The sequence below is a fragment of the Thalassophryne amazonica genome, chromosome 15 (assembly GCF_902500255.1).
Source record: "Thalassophryne amazonica chromosome 15, fThaAma1.1, whole genome shotgun sequence".
Classification (NCBI taxonomy): Eukaryota; Metazoa; Chordata; class Actinopteri; order Batrachoidiformes; family Batrachoididae; genus Thalassophryne; species Thalassophryne amazonica.
In genome coordinates this window covers 79,354,298-79,372,257 of record NC_047117.1, presented here as the reverse complement: position 1 = coordinate 79,372,257, position 17,960 = coordinate 79,354,298, and the positions used below count along the sequence as shown (strand labels likewise).

The 17,960-nt window shown below is 39.4% G+C and overlaps 1 protein-coding gene across 1 annotated transcript in view; it reads right to left on the bottom strand.

Moving 5' to 3' along the window:
• Window positions 1-17,960, bottom strand: part of LOC117525749 (VPS10 domain-containing receptor SorCS1) — a 509,976-nt gene that overhangs the window by 47,541 nt on the left and 444,475 nt on the right. The window contains 5 exon segments of the mRNA XM_034187684.1: window positions 7,617-7,750; window positions 10,278-10,395; window positions 14,969-15,076; window positions 15,407-15,498; window positions 17,570-17,646. Of these exon segments, the coding sequence (XP_034043575.1) occupies window positions 7,617-7,750; window positions 10,278-10,395; window positions 14,969-15,076; window positions 15,407-15,498; window positions 17,570-17,646 (529 nt within the window).

Below are 17,960 nucleotides of genomic sequence, written 5' to 3'. Positions count from 1 at the left end.
TAAGAAGAGCAGCTGTAAAAGGACCTGGAGACAACAGGGAAGCATGATCTTGACCCCCACAGATTGACCGCTGGCAAATTTGACACTGCTGGACAATTCTGGACACACTTTCTCAGGCATTCCAGGTTTGGTGCACATCAAAAGGGGGGAATATATATATATATATACGAGGTCTGTCCGTAAAGTATCGTACCTTTTTATTTTTTTCAAAAACTATATGGATTTCATTCATATGTTTTTACGTCAGACATGCTTGAACCCTCGTTCGCATGCGTGAGTTTTTCCACGCCTGTCGGTGACGTCATTCGCCTGTGAGCACGCCTTGTGGAAGGAGTGGTCCCGCCCCCTCGTCGGATTTTCATTGTCTGGAAATGGCGGAATGAAAAGGACTTTTTTTCCATCAGAATTTTTTCAGAAGCTGTTAGAGACTGGCACCTGGAAACCATTCGAAAATTTATCTGGCTTTCAGTGAAAATTTTACGGGCTTCACAGAGAATAAGGACTTTAACTACAGGTTTAAGGACCCCTTTAAAGGACGGTCGGTGCGCCGCGCTGCGAGCTGCGACGATGCGGCACAAACCACTGGATCATTTCTAAGCTGATGGCTCTGTGGATACGAGACCGTCGTGTGCTCTTTCTCTGGTTATCACAAGACCTGGACATCAGCATTTTCCGGCAGATTTCACTTTTAACAAGAGATTTTGTCATGGAAAGCCGCGCGGAGGCTTCGCGCGTCACGACCGATTCGCTGATGAAGCGAGACAAAGGAACACCTCCGTTTCGGAGTGTTAGAGGACAAGTTGGGACAATGTCCAGCTCTCCACAAGTTCTTTTATACTCACTCGACTGGTAAGCACTGAAAGCCGAGATAGAACATGTCCCAACTTGTCCTCTAACACTCCGAAACGGAGGTGTTCCTTTGTCTCGCTTCATCAGCGAATCGGTCGTGACGCGCGAAGCCTCCGCGCGGCTTTCCATGACAAAATCTCTTGTTAAAAGTGAAATCTGCCGGAAAATGGCTGATGTCCAGGTCTTGTGATAACCAGAGAAAGAGCACACGACGGTCTCGTATCCACAGAGCCATCAGCTTAGAAATGATCCAGTGGTTTGTGCCGCATCGTCGCAGCGCGGCGCACCGACCGCCCTTTAAAGGGGTCCTTAAACCTGTAGTTAAAGTCCTTATTCTCTGTGAAGCCCGTAAAATTTTCACTGAAAGCCAGATAAATTTTTCGAATGGTTTCCAGGTGCCAGTCCTCTAACAGCTTCTGAAAAAATTCTGATGGAAAAAAGTCCTTTCATTCCGCCATTTCCAGACAATGAAAATCCGACGAGGGGCGGGACCACTCCTTCCACAAGGCGTGCTCACAGGCGAATGACGTCACCGACAGGCGTGGACAAAACTCACGCTCATGCGCACGAGGGTTCAAGCATGTCTGACGTATAAAACATATGAATGAAATCCATATAGTTTTGAAAAAAATAAAAAGGTACGATACCTTTACAGACAGACCTCGTATATATATTCTGACCTTTGATCCCACTGATGCTACCACCAAAGACTGACGATTGGTGATCTCACGTGGGCATTTTCAACACAAACACTTGAGGAACCTACAAATTCCACACAGAAAAGACCAGGTCAGATTCAAACCTGGGACCTTCACATTGTGAGGCAACAGTACTACCCACTAAGACAGTCTGCTGCCATCATTTATTATTTTATTTCATATATTGTACATTTATTACCTCTGCCAAGGAGGTTATGTTTTCGGTCGTGTTTGTTTGTTTGTCTGTCTGTCTGTCAGCAGGATAACTCAAAACGTTTTGAATGGATTTTGATGAATTTTGTGGAGTGGTTGGAAATGACAAGAGGAACAAGTGATTAAATTTTAGTGGTGATCCGGATCACGATCCGGATCCAGGAATTTTTTAAATGATTCTTCACCATTGCGGGATAGGGGGAATTTTGACATTCTAGTTTCTAACTCCACAAAAACAAGGCAGAAAGGCTTGAAAAAAATTAGGGTATAACATAGGTAAATGTTCTATCAAGCAACAAAGTTTGGTGATGATCGGATCCGGATTCCGGATCTGGTGATCCAGAATATGCAAAAATGTAGGGAAAATAGAAAATGTGTCAGTGTGAGGTGACAAAAGACGCTAGAGATGCACATCTAACACCAAATTGTAGCTGAATCTGTACTGATTCAGTAAGGTGTCATCAAATTTGATGTAGCTTCAAATGTTATGGAACTAGATTCAAAAGAAATCGTTTTTATACAATAACTTTTCAACTAATAAAGACATAAAAGTGATTCCAAGTTCTAGTGGTATGTTTTCATGGTCAAGGATGTCAAATTTAAAGGAAAGAAAAGTGTATGTATCATAGTTTTGGTTGTAACACTGAATTGTTGAATAGATCACTGTGCCAAGGAGGGAATCTCTTTAGGGTCAGTGACGCTATGGCCTTGTTTAGAGAAGTGTTTCATAAATGTTAAAATTCATATATTGCAGTTTAGTTGAATAATAAATTGAATTTTGTCTCTTATTTGTTTTTGTCTATAAGCACATGCAATATCAATATCAGTGCTCAGATGACAGTAGCTTCTGGGAAAGGTGCAAGTTGCAATAAACTGTGATGCCAAGCGCTAAGGATACATGCTATCCAGTCACAGCAGATGAAACTTTTTTTTACTACTGAGCAAACATCATTGTTAGGCTTTTGTAGGTTCAATGATTCCACGGCATGTAGATGTTATGGCGTCAGTGACCCCATGGCCTTGGCGGGGGTTTGCACTCTCTGAGTGCTTCTACGTAGTTGTAATATTTCTTTGAATTTCTACCATGACACTGCAAATATGAAAGTAGTTTTGGTGCATTTTGACATTGTGGATCAGAATAATTGGATTTGTTTATCAGGAAGCAAAGCATTGAAATAAACAAACAAAAAAAGACATGTCTGTCCTTTTACAGTTTTGTTTTGTTTTTTGACTTTATTGCAGTTTTGTGATTTGTCTTTTGGTAGGATGATGTCTCATCTTTAATTATATTTGATTCTGTGATGATTTTATTAATGTTATTTTGTGAGTTGTGAGGAACTTCATACTGTAACTCTTGTTTGACTGAAGCAAGGCGTGAATTACTGAGGGAAAATGTTATTTCATGAACACTTGAATTAATTTGATTGCAATAAGCAACACTGTTCTGATGTTGCAAAGTGATCAAAACTCAGATAGGCTACATGTTATTTATGTAGCTAAAAAAGTAAGTACACAGACAAATGTTTTGCCTGAGAGGAAAAGGTGAAGAAGTGATGTTCATCAAATGAAAAGAGGCCACTGGCTGCCCTGCATATAATATGGAACTTTCAAACTTTGTGTCCAATTTTCACTGCAATGATGGAATTGATTAAGGACAGGTCGTGTTAGATAAACTCACTTCCAAAAAGTTCAACTTGGGTTGACATTTTTTATTTATTTATTTTTTGCTCAAAATGTGATCACTGATTTAAAAACTTTACAACTTATTGAACGAGGGAGTTTGATTAAGGGGGACTGTTTTATTTTTCCTACATAAGGGGGAAGTGAGAGAAAAGTTTTGGAAGTAACTAATTAAATTTTAGGATCCCCCAGGAAGGGGTAGAAAACTTGGCCAAGGACTTTGAAATATTATTGTATCCTGACTCAGCTCAGGCCTGCTGGATGTTAAAGTGGCATTTTAGTGATATTATATTAAAAACAACCTTAACCATTCATTAAAAAGCTTTAAATTGTATTTCACTCATATACTCAACAAATATTTTGGTTTTGCTCCCATTTTGTATGAGATGAACTCAAAGATCTAAAACTTTTTCCACATACACAATATCACCATTTCCCTCAAATATTGTTCACAAACCAGTCTAAATCTGTGATAGTGAGCACTTCTCCTTTGCTGAGATAATCCATCCCACCTCCAGGTGTGCCATATCAAGATGCTGATTAGACACCATGATTAGTGCACAGGTGTGCCTTAGACTGCCCACAATAAAAGGCCACTCTGAAAGGTGCAGTTTTGTTTTATTGGGGGGGGATACCAGTCAGTATCTGGTGTGACCACCATTTGCCTCATGCAGTGCAACACATCTCCTTCGCATAGAGTTGATCAGGTTGTCAATTGTGGCCTGTGGAATGTTGGTCCACTCCTCTTCAATGGCTGTGCAAAGTTGCTGGATATTGGCAGGAACTGGTACCACGCTGTCGTATACGCCGGTCCAGAGCATCCCAAACATGCTCATGGGTGACATGTCCGGTGAGTATGCCGGCCATGCAAGAACTGGGACATTTTCAGCTTCCAAGAACTGTGTACAGATCCTTGCAACATGGGGCCGTGCATTATCCTGCTGCAACATGAGGTGATGTTCTTGGATGTATGGCACAACAATGGGCCTCAGGATCTCGTCACGGTATCTCTGTGCATTCAAAATGCCATCAATAAAATGCACCTGTGTTCTTCGTCCATAACAGACGCCTGCCCATACCATAACCCCACCGCCACCATGGGCCACTCGATTCACAACATTGACATCAGAAAACCGCTCACCCACACGACGCCACTGCCATCTGCCCTGGACAGTGTGAACCGGGATTCCTCCGTGAAGAGAACACCTCTCCAACGTGCCAAACGCCAGCGAATGTGAGCATTTGCCCACTGAAGTCGGTTAGGACGATGAACTGGAGTCAGGTCGAGACCCCGATGAGGACGATGAGCATGCAGATGAGCTTCCCTGAGACGGTTTCTGACAGTTTGTGCAGAAATTCTTTGGTTATGCAAACCGATTGTTTCAGCAGCTGTCCGAGTGGCTGGTCTCAGACGATCTTGGAGGTGAACATGCTGGATGTGGAGGTCCTGGGCTGGTGTGGTTACACGTGGTCTGCGGTTGTGAGGCTGGTTGGATGTACTGCCAAATTCTCTGAAACGCCTTTGGAGATGGCTTATGGTAGAGAAATAAACATTCAATACACGAGCAACAGCTCTGGTTGACATTCATACTGTCAGCATGCCAATTGCACGCTCCCTCAAATCTTGCGACATCTGTGGCATTGTGCTGTGTGATAAAACTGCACCTTTCAGAGTGGCCTTTTATTGTGGGCAGTCTAAGGCACACCTGTGCACTAATCATGGTGTCTAATCAGCATCTTGATATGGCACACCTGTAAGGTGGGATGGATTATCTCAGCAAAGGAGAAGTGTTCACTATCACAGATTTAGACTGGTTTGTGAACAATATTTGAGGGAAATGGTGATATTGTGTATGTAGAAAAAGTTTTAGATCTTTGAGTTAATTTCATACAAAATGGGAGCAAAACCAAAAGTGTTGCATTTATATTTTTGTTGAGTGTATAATATTGTAGCAAATAGTTTTTTCTTTGTGATTCAAGATTGTCCTTTTAAAAATTTTGTATAAAGAAGCATAATAATAAAACAAATATATATATATATCGCTCAAAAATGAACCTCTAAAAATGCCTGAGGAAGTTAAAAAGTAATATTAGGGAATCGATTACAGCTACGGTTTTGATGTCAACTTGTCCAAAGTTGCTCAGTTGGGGCTGAATCCACTTCAGTCCATCCATCATAAACCTGCAGAGGACTAAAATAGTCCACCATCCTGTGAAGCCTTTGCCCCACTTTTTACAATTTTATGTGCTAGATGCATATTAAAGACAAGTTATAGTGAAATGTTTTGTGGACATAAACTGTTCCCACAATACACAATAATGTGAACACACACAACATACAGGTCTTGTGTCCATGCTTAAAATTTGCTTCTTTTTATTTTTTATTTTATTTTATTTTTGCATTTTAGAGTAATGTGACAATTTGTTTCAAAGAAGGAAATCTGACAAACAGAAGGTGCAAAGGCCCACGTGATGTTTGTTTATTTATTTGTTGTTTGGCTGTTTATTATTGTGGAATAACTACTTGAACAGCTTTTCAAATTTCAAGTATCACTCTTTAAAAAAAATAGGACTTAAATTTAAAGCTGTACGGCCTTTCATATTTCACACAACTGACACAATTTAGTTTCTACTGCAATCCAAGCATTATAATGTAGCTTTTTTTTTGTAACGTTGCAAAATTACAACTCATTTTAAAGAAAAGAACATATTTATCTGGATGGAATTTCAAGGTGAACACTGTCTTTTCCCGTGCAGACGGACTGCAGGAGGAAGCATATGTGTGCATACATGAGGTTTTGAGATGACCTTTGACCTGGCCAACTTGCTTGATGCGTGTTCACACGTTGTGCATGCTAACACCCATAAGATGTCTTGCAAATCACTTCAGAGGTATCACAGCATTTTTAGTTTTGGAAGTAAATATATGATACAGAAATAAGCTCAACCATGTTTTCAACCATGTTGGTTTATTTTGTTTTGCGCAAGTACCCTAAATCTGATTGGTAGTGGCCGTGTGCTTCCGAGCATCCCTCATGCAGATTGGGGGAAGCCCCCACGTGATTCATGAAGTTGCTACCAAATGTACGTCATGGTGTTTGATTGCTTGAATTTCTACCCATCAGGGGGACAAATTCGAAATTGTTTCCAGACATTGCGAATTTTGATCATATTGTCAATATCATATTATGAATCCCTTATTTAAATGCTGAGGAATAAAATTATAGTGGTGACAAAGAAAATTATTTTTCGTGACTTAAATCTTAAAAAAAAAAAAAAAAGGCCATACAGCTTTAAGTTTGGTTTAAATTTTGAAAATGTCTCACATTAATTGGCTTTGTTGTTAATGTGTTTTCTGGATCACTGTCACATTTTCAAAAACATTTAAATTACTCTTATAAACACACTAATCTATTACATGAGGAGAAATAATTATTAATTCCAATGTGAATATTCACAATCTGGTAGAAATTGACCTTTAAGTGTGCTGCTACAATTCATTTGTATTTAAAACCCATGGTATACTATATTTACCATACAGAGGGAAATGTTATGGAATAAACTATGGAATAAAATATGGAATAACGCTGCCTTTACATTTTGCCGTGTTTGCCGCCTTTATGCGCTGTAATGGATCAAGTTACATCTTGGCACATCTCAACTGATTTTCCAGAGGAACTCTCCCTTGGGCTCATCCAGCACTAAGTCCTCTATCCACTCAGCAAAAGTCAGGGATTTTTTTTTTTTCCCCCCCCCCAAGAGCATGGTGGATTCTCAAATTCCTTGGCCATGCCTACACTTAGCTAAGGACCCCTGGTGCAACTCAGTGCAATGCTGGCAGGACTTAATATACACGCTGTCCTCAATTCTAGATACCACGAGGTGCATGTGAGTGAAAACTGGATACAGATTTGCACCAATCATCCACCACCTCAAGCTAAGTGTGAGATGACTGAGGGGGCTGGGAATTGGCCGTGTCCGAAAATGATGAACTTGTTCAAAATCACCACAAGTTTAACTGACCTTTCCCAACCTGTACTGATCTATGCTGAGCAGCTTGCTAGTCTTCCCTCGGGACACACATGAGGTACCCGAGGCTCAAGAAAAACTGCGTCAAACTCAACAAAAAGTCAAAGCTGCTTCATGAATGGAATAAAGAGGGGGGGGTGAACTCACCATTCAAAGTCAGCTTCTGTGCAGTCGCAGGGGCCCGATGTCATGGACACAGAGTAAGTCTTTCCCATAACACACCTGGATGTGGGCTTCAGCTTGCGGTAGATCCTTTTCACCCCCATGAGGCACGGCTCGCCCTGAGGCCGGATTTCAAAAACACAATCGAGAAGAGAGTTACACAAAGAGTTTTGAAAGTGAGCTACTTTTGTAACACTGCCCCCCCCCCCCCCCCCCCCCCCCCCATAAATAGTTTACAGCGAGCAACAAACCAAGTGTGCATCACACAGTGCATGCGTGTGAGCCATGCTGTCGTTGTGTATTCCTGTTTCGGGCTTGCGCTGAGCGAAACTCAACAACTGCTCCTCTGTGACATTGGGGGATGTGCTGCTCGAGTTCTTTTTCAGTGAATGTGGGGATTTTATTTTATTTTATTTATTTATTTTTGGATACACAGTATTGAGATAAATTAATACCAAGGAGCTTTAGATGCAAAGCTGCCGGCACCCGACCCCTTTTTAGCGGCACATCTGTGTGAGAGAATATGAAATCAGTTGGAATACTGGAAAAAGAGAAGCACAGCAGGCCTGTGTAACTGCATTCTCTTTTTGTGCAATAGGTGGCAATAGTGAGATTCCTAAAAATCTGGATGTGACCAAAAATAAAACTGAAAATGCCCTCAACTTTCTCAGTCATCTGAAAACCTCAAAATTGTGACTCTGTCTCCACTCTTTTTTTTTTTTTTTTTTTTTTTTTTTTTTTTAATGTTCTGTCCAGTTTATATCTGAAGCTGACCAGGACCTTCCTCTGCACAGGGGAGCCTGTAATTGGTTTGGACTCTTGTCATCTTCCATGTTATATGTTTTGATCAATAGCTACTGTGAACATATGGGTGTCCAAAACAATTAAAGAGTTGCACTGTGGATAAAGGAACACTCAAAGCTTCTGTCCTGGCATTAAGCCTGAACAGGTTGACGAGTTCTTGGCAGCAGGACTGGAACCACTATGAGTGCAGTGGTAGGATTTGGAAAGTAATGCAGAAGAGATGATAAACCTGACAGATATCTGCCTTCAGTCCACTCACTGGTCTGACAAACGTGTTCTCACACCAGAACCCAGTCATGTCAAATCGATCTCTGGTGTGGTTTCCATCTTGGTCTGTTAGTTTGGACTACATGTGGAAAACCTACAGAAAGTGTCTGTCTCTGTCAGGATGTGAGTTTTGTCTGTGTTTATTTTCTTGCTTTGGTTTAGTTTTGTATGTTCTGTTAGATTTTCTTGGTTTTGTTGCTTTCCTGTTTGTTTATTCTCTTGTTGGGTTTTTCCTGCTTGGGTCTGTCTGTCTCTGTCGCTCTTGTCTGTCTCTCCTGGTTCTTGGTAGTGGGCATCTCCCTCTCTCTGGCCACACCCTCATTCTGGTGCGTTCCACGCACACCTGCTCTCAATTTGCACCTCATCACCTGGGTGTATTTAAAGCTTCCCAGTTTGCCTTGTTCTTTGCCAGATTGATGAGCCTAGTGGCTTCTCTCCAGCTCTGTTTTGTGTATTCTCAACCTGCTTGCCTCAAGTGTGTTTTAGCCACCTGCTTGTATCCTCCACCACGTCTAAGCCTCATGTTCCTAGTACTGTTGCTCTTATTGGACTGCCTTTTTGTGTACTGGACTGCTTCAGTAAACTGTTTTTACACACAGACCCTTTTGTCTGAGTCCTGCATTTGTGTCCTGCCTTATCCATTGTCTAGAACTTATAGTCTCATCCCACACAAATTAACTGGTATGGTTTACTTGCATTAAGAATTGAAATTGGAACATCCAGAGGGTTAACAAAAACAAAAAACAAACAAACAACAACAAAATCAATTTTAGGGAAAAGTTGAATCTGCATTAACTTTTAGCATTATAGTGCTGCAGGATGGACATGGTGACCATCCTGAATACAGTGTTGCTCAAAAGATAGATCACATAACCAGCAATTGTGGTGATACAATTAAAAAAAATAAGCTCATGGAAACAAATGCAGCACAGTCATCAGTCAAGTCTCAAGTATCCATGAAATACAGTGTGACCAACTGTAATATTAGAAGAGAGCACCCCCCCCCCAAAAAAAAAAAAAAAAAAAACCAGTATTAAAAATGTCAGTCAAGATGACTGTGGTCTGAAAGATGTATTTGAAAACAAGAAAAAATAAGAGCTGCTCCAAAAGGGTGATCGTAGTGGCATTTCCTTAAAATCATAACATTTTCTTTAATTATTTCAAAAAAGATTTTGTCTTCAAAAAGCGTTTTTTTTTTTTTTTGCTTTTTTTTTTTTTTTTTAGTAATACGTCTTGAAAAAAGAGGGCTCGACTTATAATCAGTGCCATCTTATATTTAGAACAACAGTACTTTTCACAAACCTAAGTCAACATAGTGCGATTACAACAAAAAATATTATATTTCACGCTTTGGACAAAAAAAAAAAAAAAAAAAAATGAAGCAGAGAAATTTAAAAATAAATTTTCATCATTTAGTGACAGGAAGCTTTACGAATAAATTGATTTGGGTCTAACATGCTTAAGAAATGAAATAATGAAAGAACTGTTTAAATCTCTGCCAGATTGGACAGTTGGGGTTGTTGTAGTGGCTCAGCCTCTAGTGCCTTTAATGATACTTGTGTGCATTGATCATACCTGGTTATGTAGGTGCCAGGTCTGATAATCCGCCTCTGTACACCTCCTGTTGAAGATGGACCTGAAATCTATTTTCACCAGCTGCCACTCGGAGCGATGACTGACGTGTCCAAATATTCTGGAAAATATCAATGCATACATTACTTGTCGGGTGCATGTCAATATGAAAGATGCTGCAGAATAATCCTCAAACACTCAGTGATCTTGATGTTGTGCACAAGTGACGTTAATGTAAAAGTTTTTTTAAGCATAACTTGATTAGAATGAATGGTCAAACACAAAACAGAATTCAAGGTTATGAAACTAACCCAATAAATATTCTATCTCGAGCTAAATTGAGTGGCCGGGTTCTTCTGCACTGACCCCTTCGCTATTCATAGTGCAACATATTTATCACAATCAGTCCGTCAATTAGCTTGCAAAGCGCCCGATCACGACAGGCACTTACTGTAAAAATGGGTACAAATGGATAAGAAAACAGTGCATGATGGTCTTATGAAAACTAATGGTGTATCTGCCAGCTGAGAGATTGTCTAAAGCCGCTTGTTGTCTTTGTAAAGCTTGGAATGTTCTCTTGATTCTGAGCCAAACACATTTGAAATAACTGTAGAAGTATTATCAGCTAAACAAAATGGTAAAAGTACTTATTATGGCAAAACTGCACAGTCTTGGGCACAATGTTGTTATCTATACTATGCTATTGAAATATTACTACTAATTTATTAATGTATGAGCAGAATTTTTACTGGCATCTAATAATTGAGTCTAACAATCAAATTTTTTAAGAAAAAAATATAAGTTTACAATTACGTTTAACTTCTTATCTTCCTGTTTTGCAAGAGATGAAATCAAATTGTAAAACTAAAAATAACTGACAAGAAATGTTATTATTTGTTATTCAAAGACTCATAAAAGTTTAAAGATCGGTTCTATTCACTGGTTGTTGATACTGTTATTCTGGTTCAGGATAAGAAAGTCATGCCATATAATTTATTGTATGCTAACAACAGTTGGCTTCTTCTTCTGGGCTTCCTCCATGCTGTGCTTTTTGCTGCCCCTAGTGGTTAACAAAAGGTGAGCAGAGGCAGTGCCAACATACTAAGCACAGTAGTAAAAACTGAAGGTTTCTGTTTTTTCATAAATTACTGTATGTGTTTGAAGGTAAGCAATGACACGTTCAGAAAATGAATATGTACATTATAACAAAAATTTTGTTGGATTGCATCTTATCACACTAATTCACATGGGATAGAGTCAATCCACAAAACAACAACAAAAAGTATCATTCTGGAACAGTATTGCAGCTCATGAATCTATGCAAATACATAGTCTATCATTTTAAGCATGCATTCCATTAATTTTCCAAAGTGGACAAAATGGGGAACACATGCAAACTACACATAAGCACCAGTTAGTCATCTTGAACAAAAAAGACACAACAGTGCCAATATCATAAGATTTGGACAGGTCTCAATAAACATTGACAGTAAGGCAAGAGGACCCATACATTTTAAATATACAAACATCAGTCACTGGACTTTTGTTGGTTTTAAAAATGAGTGTCTCAGATAAGAGATATCAAGGTAATATCGCTGTTGGAACATGTATAAATTCTTTGATGAAACAGAATCATCTCATCCAGCTAAGTGATACCAGTATAATGCATGGACCACCTCTTAAATATTGTGAGTTTTAAAATAGTTTGGGGTCTGTAAGGGCAAACTGAGACACTGACTTCATGAAATATTGCAGTTAATCAATGTTTAAATTCTCTCAACTACTTTAAAACCCCTGGCAGTCAGTTACTGAGTGGGTTAAATGTACATATATAAAATTGTACCTGAAAATCAGGTGTTTGACCTGATAAAGGCTTAAAGTGAAACAAACAGGTTTTGATTGTGTACGTTGGGGGTGGGGTGGGGCAGTTAGTCAACTTGATCAAGATGTGAATGGTTTCTAGAGTCTTTTCTATAAAAACGATTGATAATACCACAATACAAAACAATTTTTGTTCAGCACAACAGTTTGATTACCTTATAACTTCACTACATGAAAAAGTGTCATTTAAATTCTGCAAAATTTCTCGCCCACACTTGTTTGTTTGTTTTTTTTTTTGTTGTTTTTTTTAATCAAAGACAAAAATGTCTTGACTGAAATGAGAATAAAATACATTCAGTTCTCTTTTGACTAAAGCTAGACTAAAATAACCTTATAGTTGACTAAAACCTCACCAAAAAAGGTATGTGAATGACTAAATATGACTAAAACCAAAAAGGACATTTGACACAGGATTAAGACAAACTTAAAAAACCCCCACTAATTTACTTACAATTGAACATAGTTCAACTTTCGCCACTGGAGCACAGGAGCACCCAGCGGAGCAGTTATGTAACTTGGCAGAGCTGATCATTAGCTCAACATTTGAGAAGTGACATAGTGTATACAAACACGTAACTCTGTAACTCTGTTATTGTGTCACTTGCTACTGCTGCCTCATCAAGACAGGTTCTACGTATTTCTTCATATTTCTATATGGAGGAGGCGGTGCATCCAATCAAGCCTCCAATGTTGGCCAGCGGAGACCTTTAGTAGGCAACAGAGCTGTAACAGTGTACTAGCAGAGGTGTCATACCGTAGCGAAGCTTAACTCTTGCCAGCCTTTAAGCACGAACTGCATAAATTTTAAACATGTTGTAACTATTTCCAGGACCATGCCAAACATCAGCATTGACTGACATCAACTTGGCTCCTGTGTCGTCTAGTGGACTTCGCCGTTGGTCAACAGTAGCCATTGTTTCACTGTGCGGGCTTATTATCAGTTCTAAAGCAGTTTGTGACAATTCATGTTCTATTACTTGAGGATTAATGGAACTCTTTTGGACATGTGACACTGTAAATGAACTCTGTACTTTTAATCTAACGTAAATTCTGGACTATAGAGCCACCTGAATATAAGCCGAACCCACCAAATTTAAAAAGGAAAAAGAAATTGTACATAAATAATCTGCACTTGTCTATAAGCCGCGGGTCTCCACGTTGGAATATGAGATATTTACACAGAAAGATGTTAGAAAGATTTTTTTAACTTTTAATTAAATACGTAACATAAATGCTTTTTCTGATGAGCATGTCATCCAGTGTGTGCGCACGGTGTCGCACAGCCTCTCTGCAGTGGAAACTGAGGAAGTTTAAATTCTTTTCTTTGTGTATCATGACATAATGTCACTGCGTGCAGACAGGATTGCCTGGTGTCTGTGGTAAATGAGACGTTAAGGCACTGCGACTTTTCAACTTGTAGACAAGGTGGGGGGGGGGGGCTCCACTGACTGATTTGACAGAGGCGCAACTGTAGCGCAAAGTGCCAGAGGGACTTTTCTTCAGCCACGACAAGGAATTAAAGTATTTTCAGATGTCATTTTCTTCAGGATGTCTTGATAAATCCAGTAAAACTAACAGGTAAGACTTTATATTTATTGTTTGTGTGTGTGAATTTACGCCACATGAAGACCGCAGCTTTCAGCCAATTAATGGGCAGCATCAATTGATGTATTTCATCTTGTGAGAAAGCCTGTAAAAATCCATAAATTAGCTGCATCATTGTTTAAGCCGCAGTGTTCAAAGCGAATAAAGTAGCGGTTTATAGTTCGGAAATTACGGTACTCAGTTGTTAATGAAACAGAATGGGCTGTATAATAGTGCAGCAGAAAGCCGTCCAATTACTTTTGGTCCCTTAAAAGATGCACAGCTGATTTGGATATAATTACTCTCAAATGTGTACAATACCAAGAGCTCCTGTTTGGTTTTTATTTTAACTCTAATATGCTGAGACATCAACACTCTGCAGATGTGCAAATACTAAGTATGAACCAAAGTAGCAGAAAAGAGAAACTCTGATCAAGCAAATCTGACAATGTAGTTAAAAGAGCTCAAATTCAAAAGCACTGACACTGTGCTTGCAGTTATGTGGAAGTCGTGCAAAATGAAACACTCAGGTTAAGTCCGAGCACCTAAAAACGGCACAACTTCCTGTCATTGACCTTGCCGTCTGTTCTCTTTCCTTCCTGTGGAGACGATCGACATGTTTTTTTCTCCCCGTCTCTCCAGCTGAGCCTGATCAGCCCGCTCTAAAGCCGACTATGTGGCAGGTGTCATGAAACATTGATGCATCGACGGCACAAAGCCTCTGGTTACACGTTACAAACATGTAAATTTAATCTGTAGTAAAGGAGCTGCGCTCTCGCACACGTGCACTCTGGGCTGTTCTAATAATTAAACATGGAAGATAAACAAAAAGAATCTTCAGAAATCTGAGAAATATCACTGCTTTTGCCAACTTTTTTTCCACGTTTCACGTTACAACTTTTAAAACCAAATTTCTTGTCTCTGGCTCTTTTTCCTCTCTCTTTTTTTTTTGATCATTTTCTTTCAAGTTCTTCAAATGGACAGTCGGGCTGTCGGTGGCTGCCAAACCATTGATCTCCCGTGATCATAATCCCGAGACAGGGGTTTTTGATGTGCGGCAGAACTAGGGAGAATCTTTTTTATTCATGAGACGGAAAACAGGCACAGAGAAATTCCAAATTGAGCAGACTTGGATATGGATACAAACGGCGCCAGCTTGCGTCAAAGCGGAACGCGTGTGTACTTGTGTAATTACTTTGATGCGTGTGATTAACAGATCCTGGACTCACGTCATGATGAGCGTCTCTTCGCCAGGCTCGCCCAGTACCCCATCCACGAACAGAGGCGAGCTGGTGAAGCTGTACTTGTTCCACTCTCGTCCTTCATCAAAGCTCAACCTGAGGACACAAACAGACTCTGCACAAGGGACCAGCACTAATCCCCCAACTGTGTGCACAACTTAATGACCCTGAGACTTGGCGAACAACTTTATTTCACATTCCAGGCATGGCTGGGGCAAACGGAGCACTCGGCTGTGTCCGTACAGTTACAAAAGGTGAAAAGGAATGACGAACAACAAAACCCGGTGTATTCTGACTATAATAACATCGTCTCCCCAATTCAAAGGCAAACTCATTTGTGACTGTTTGAATAAGTTAAGCCCCAGCGCTTCCTCTGAGGGAATTATCCATGCCGAGACAAACGGCACCTCAGTCATAATGACTCACCACAGGTGGCGGATGGGAAGCGGAGTGTGTCTTATTGCAACTAAGGCTCCTCCTTGGTCGAGATACAGCACTGCGTACTCCTCGTCAAAGATCTGCAATAGAAACAACAATCATGACACAAATGCATCATGGGTGACAGACCTGAACTCACCCACTGCTGTATAATTGCTTTTCTTGCCAATGATAATCACAAACAACCAGTGTGAATTAAAAAAAAAAAACTCAGCATCTCTAAGATAAGGCCAATGCACCTGCTCTGGCTCAAATTAATTAATTGTTGGTATCATAAAAAAATTGGGCCAATGCCCAAGATTGGTTTTCTAAACTCAGAGGATGGAGTGCAGAAATCCATTTTGGAAAACTTGCACAATCCTGGTGGAAAAATCCACTCTAATCTCCCCAAAATTCCCCAAAATAGAAATACATAAAATATATATTTTCATAAATTCATGAAGTGTATAAAATCTCCCAAATAAAAAATGTAACCATTTTGTATATTTTGTAAGTCATTATTATCAAATATGAGTTCATAAGTAAAATATGCTTTATTATAATCACAAACAATACATTTGGCTATACTTGGTTGAGTTATTAGTTACTCGAGAGCAGTTATTGAGAAAATACAAGAAAACATGTTCCCAGACCCTTCTGCTGTATTTTTTGGAGAATAAATGGTAAAAATGGCAAATGGACTGTCAGAAGCTCAAAGCACTTTACAGTAATGCCTCACATTCACCCATCCTCTCTCTCTCTCTCTCTCTCTCTCCTCTCTCTCTCTCTCTCTCTCTCTCTCTCTCTCTCTCTCTCACACACACACACACACACACACACACACACACACACACACACACACACACACACACACACACACACACACACACATATTCACACACCAAGTATAAGTTACACCTGTTAAAAAAAGGTGTCTTGAAGATGAAAAACCCATATATAAGTTGCACTGACATATAAGTTGTACTTTTTTTTCTGTGTTATCAGCTCATTAATTTGGGATTTTTGTGCATTGTTTTACTTCTTATTTTAGGGATTTATTGTTCATTATTTTGTTTTATGCTTTGATTCCTATGAAAATCCTATATAAACAGTTACTCTAATTATTACTACAAATAACAAACACATGCTTTTTCTGTATAATAGTCACACCTGAGTATAAGTTGCAGGGCCTCCCAAACTCAGTGATGCCGGTAATGCATTACTTAGTAACGCGTTACTGGAATCTCACCACTTCTGTCACTAAAGAGTAATCTAATGTGTTATTCTTTCAGATCCACTGTGCTGCTCAGCTCTGAGGTGAAAAACAGTTCTATCTCAAAGTGCAGGAATGCTCAGAGCTTATGGTTTTACAAATACATTTTTTATGCTATAATAATAATAATAATAATAATTTCAACAAGTAAAATGTTTAGAAAGAACTTAAATGTTAGAAAAATGTTACAAATAGTTTAATAGTTACATTTATTAACAATGTAGGTTAGAAATGGAAAGTTTTACCATTACAGTGCTGTCAACAGTTAAATATGAGGTCAAGAAAGATGACTTTATTAGTTTTTTTTTTTTTTTTTTTTTATAAAACAAGTATGTGTTCATTTATGTCAAGAAATGGTGACTATAAAGTAAGTATTGGCAAAACAGGTTATCATTTTCATGTTGAGGTGGTGGGGGGGGGGGGGGGGGTGTTGTCTGCAGCTGCTGAAAGTAACTAATAAAGTAACTACTAATCTAACTTAGTTACTTTTAAAACTGAGTAATCAGCAAAGTAACTAAGTTACTTTTTCAAGGAGTAATAAGTAATTGTATTACTTTTTCAAAGTAACTGTGGCAACACTGCCCAAACTAGTAAAAACTATACTCTGGAAAATACAATAATTATATATCTTTAATCCAGTTGCAGTTCATAATTTATTGATGTCATTATGTTACAGCATTGTTTCTTTATCTGGGTAAAGTTACAGTCTTTTTTATAACTTGTTGTACAATCAGATTGGTGTTAAGTGCAATTTCAAGGGGTTGCAAAGGTGGTGACATCTACAGCTCCGCCATTTGGGCTTCAAATTCACTCTTCAGAAAACTGGCGGGTGACATCACTTATCCATCATATACACAGTCTACGGCCCTACTGCTGCGTGTGGGTGCAATGGCGCCCACCTGTCTCCAGACATTGCCCGCATCCGAGGTGATGAACACGCTGACGTTGCTGGTGGTCAACTCTGCACCAATGGAACCTAGAGGTGATTCACAGAACAAAGAGAAGACAAAATCCAGGAAATGTTTTAGGGGAGACAGTGAACCACGCACAAACAGGAACTTGACATTTTTCTTAAACATTAAGTAAAAGCAGCAGCGCAACAGCGGGAGTTCCGCCCTGCAGCGGGCTGTAATTACCACCGTCTGTAATGCAACATCCAGCCACACTCCCAAATTGACCAATAAATCTGCATTACAGCACACATCTTTCACCAGTTTTGACCATATTAAGCAAAGCTTTTGAAACAATGTGCAGATTGCTGTAATTGCTTTCATTCGGCCTGTAATTGGT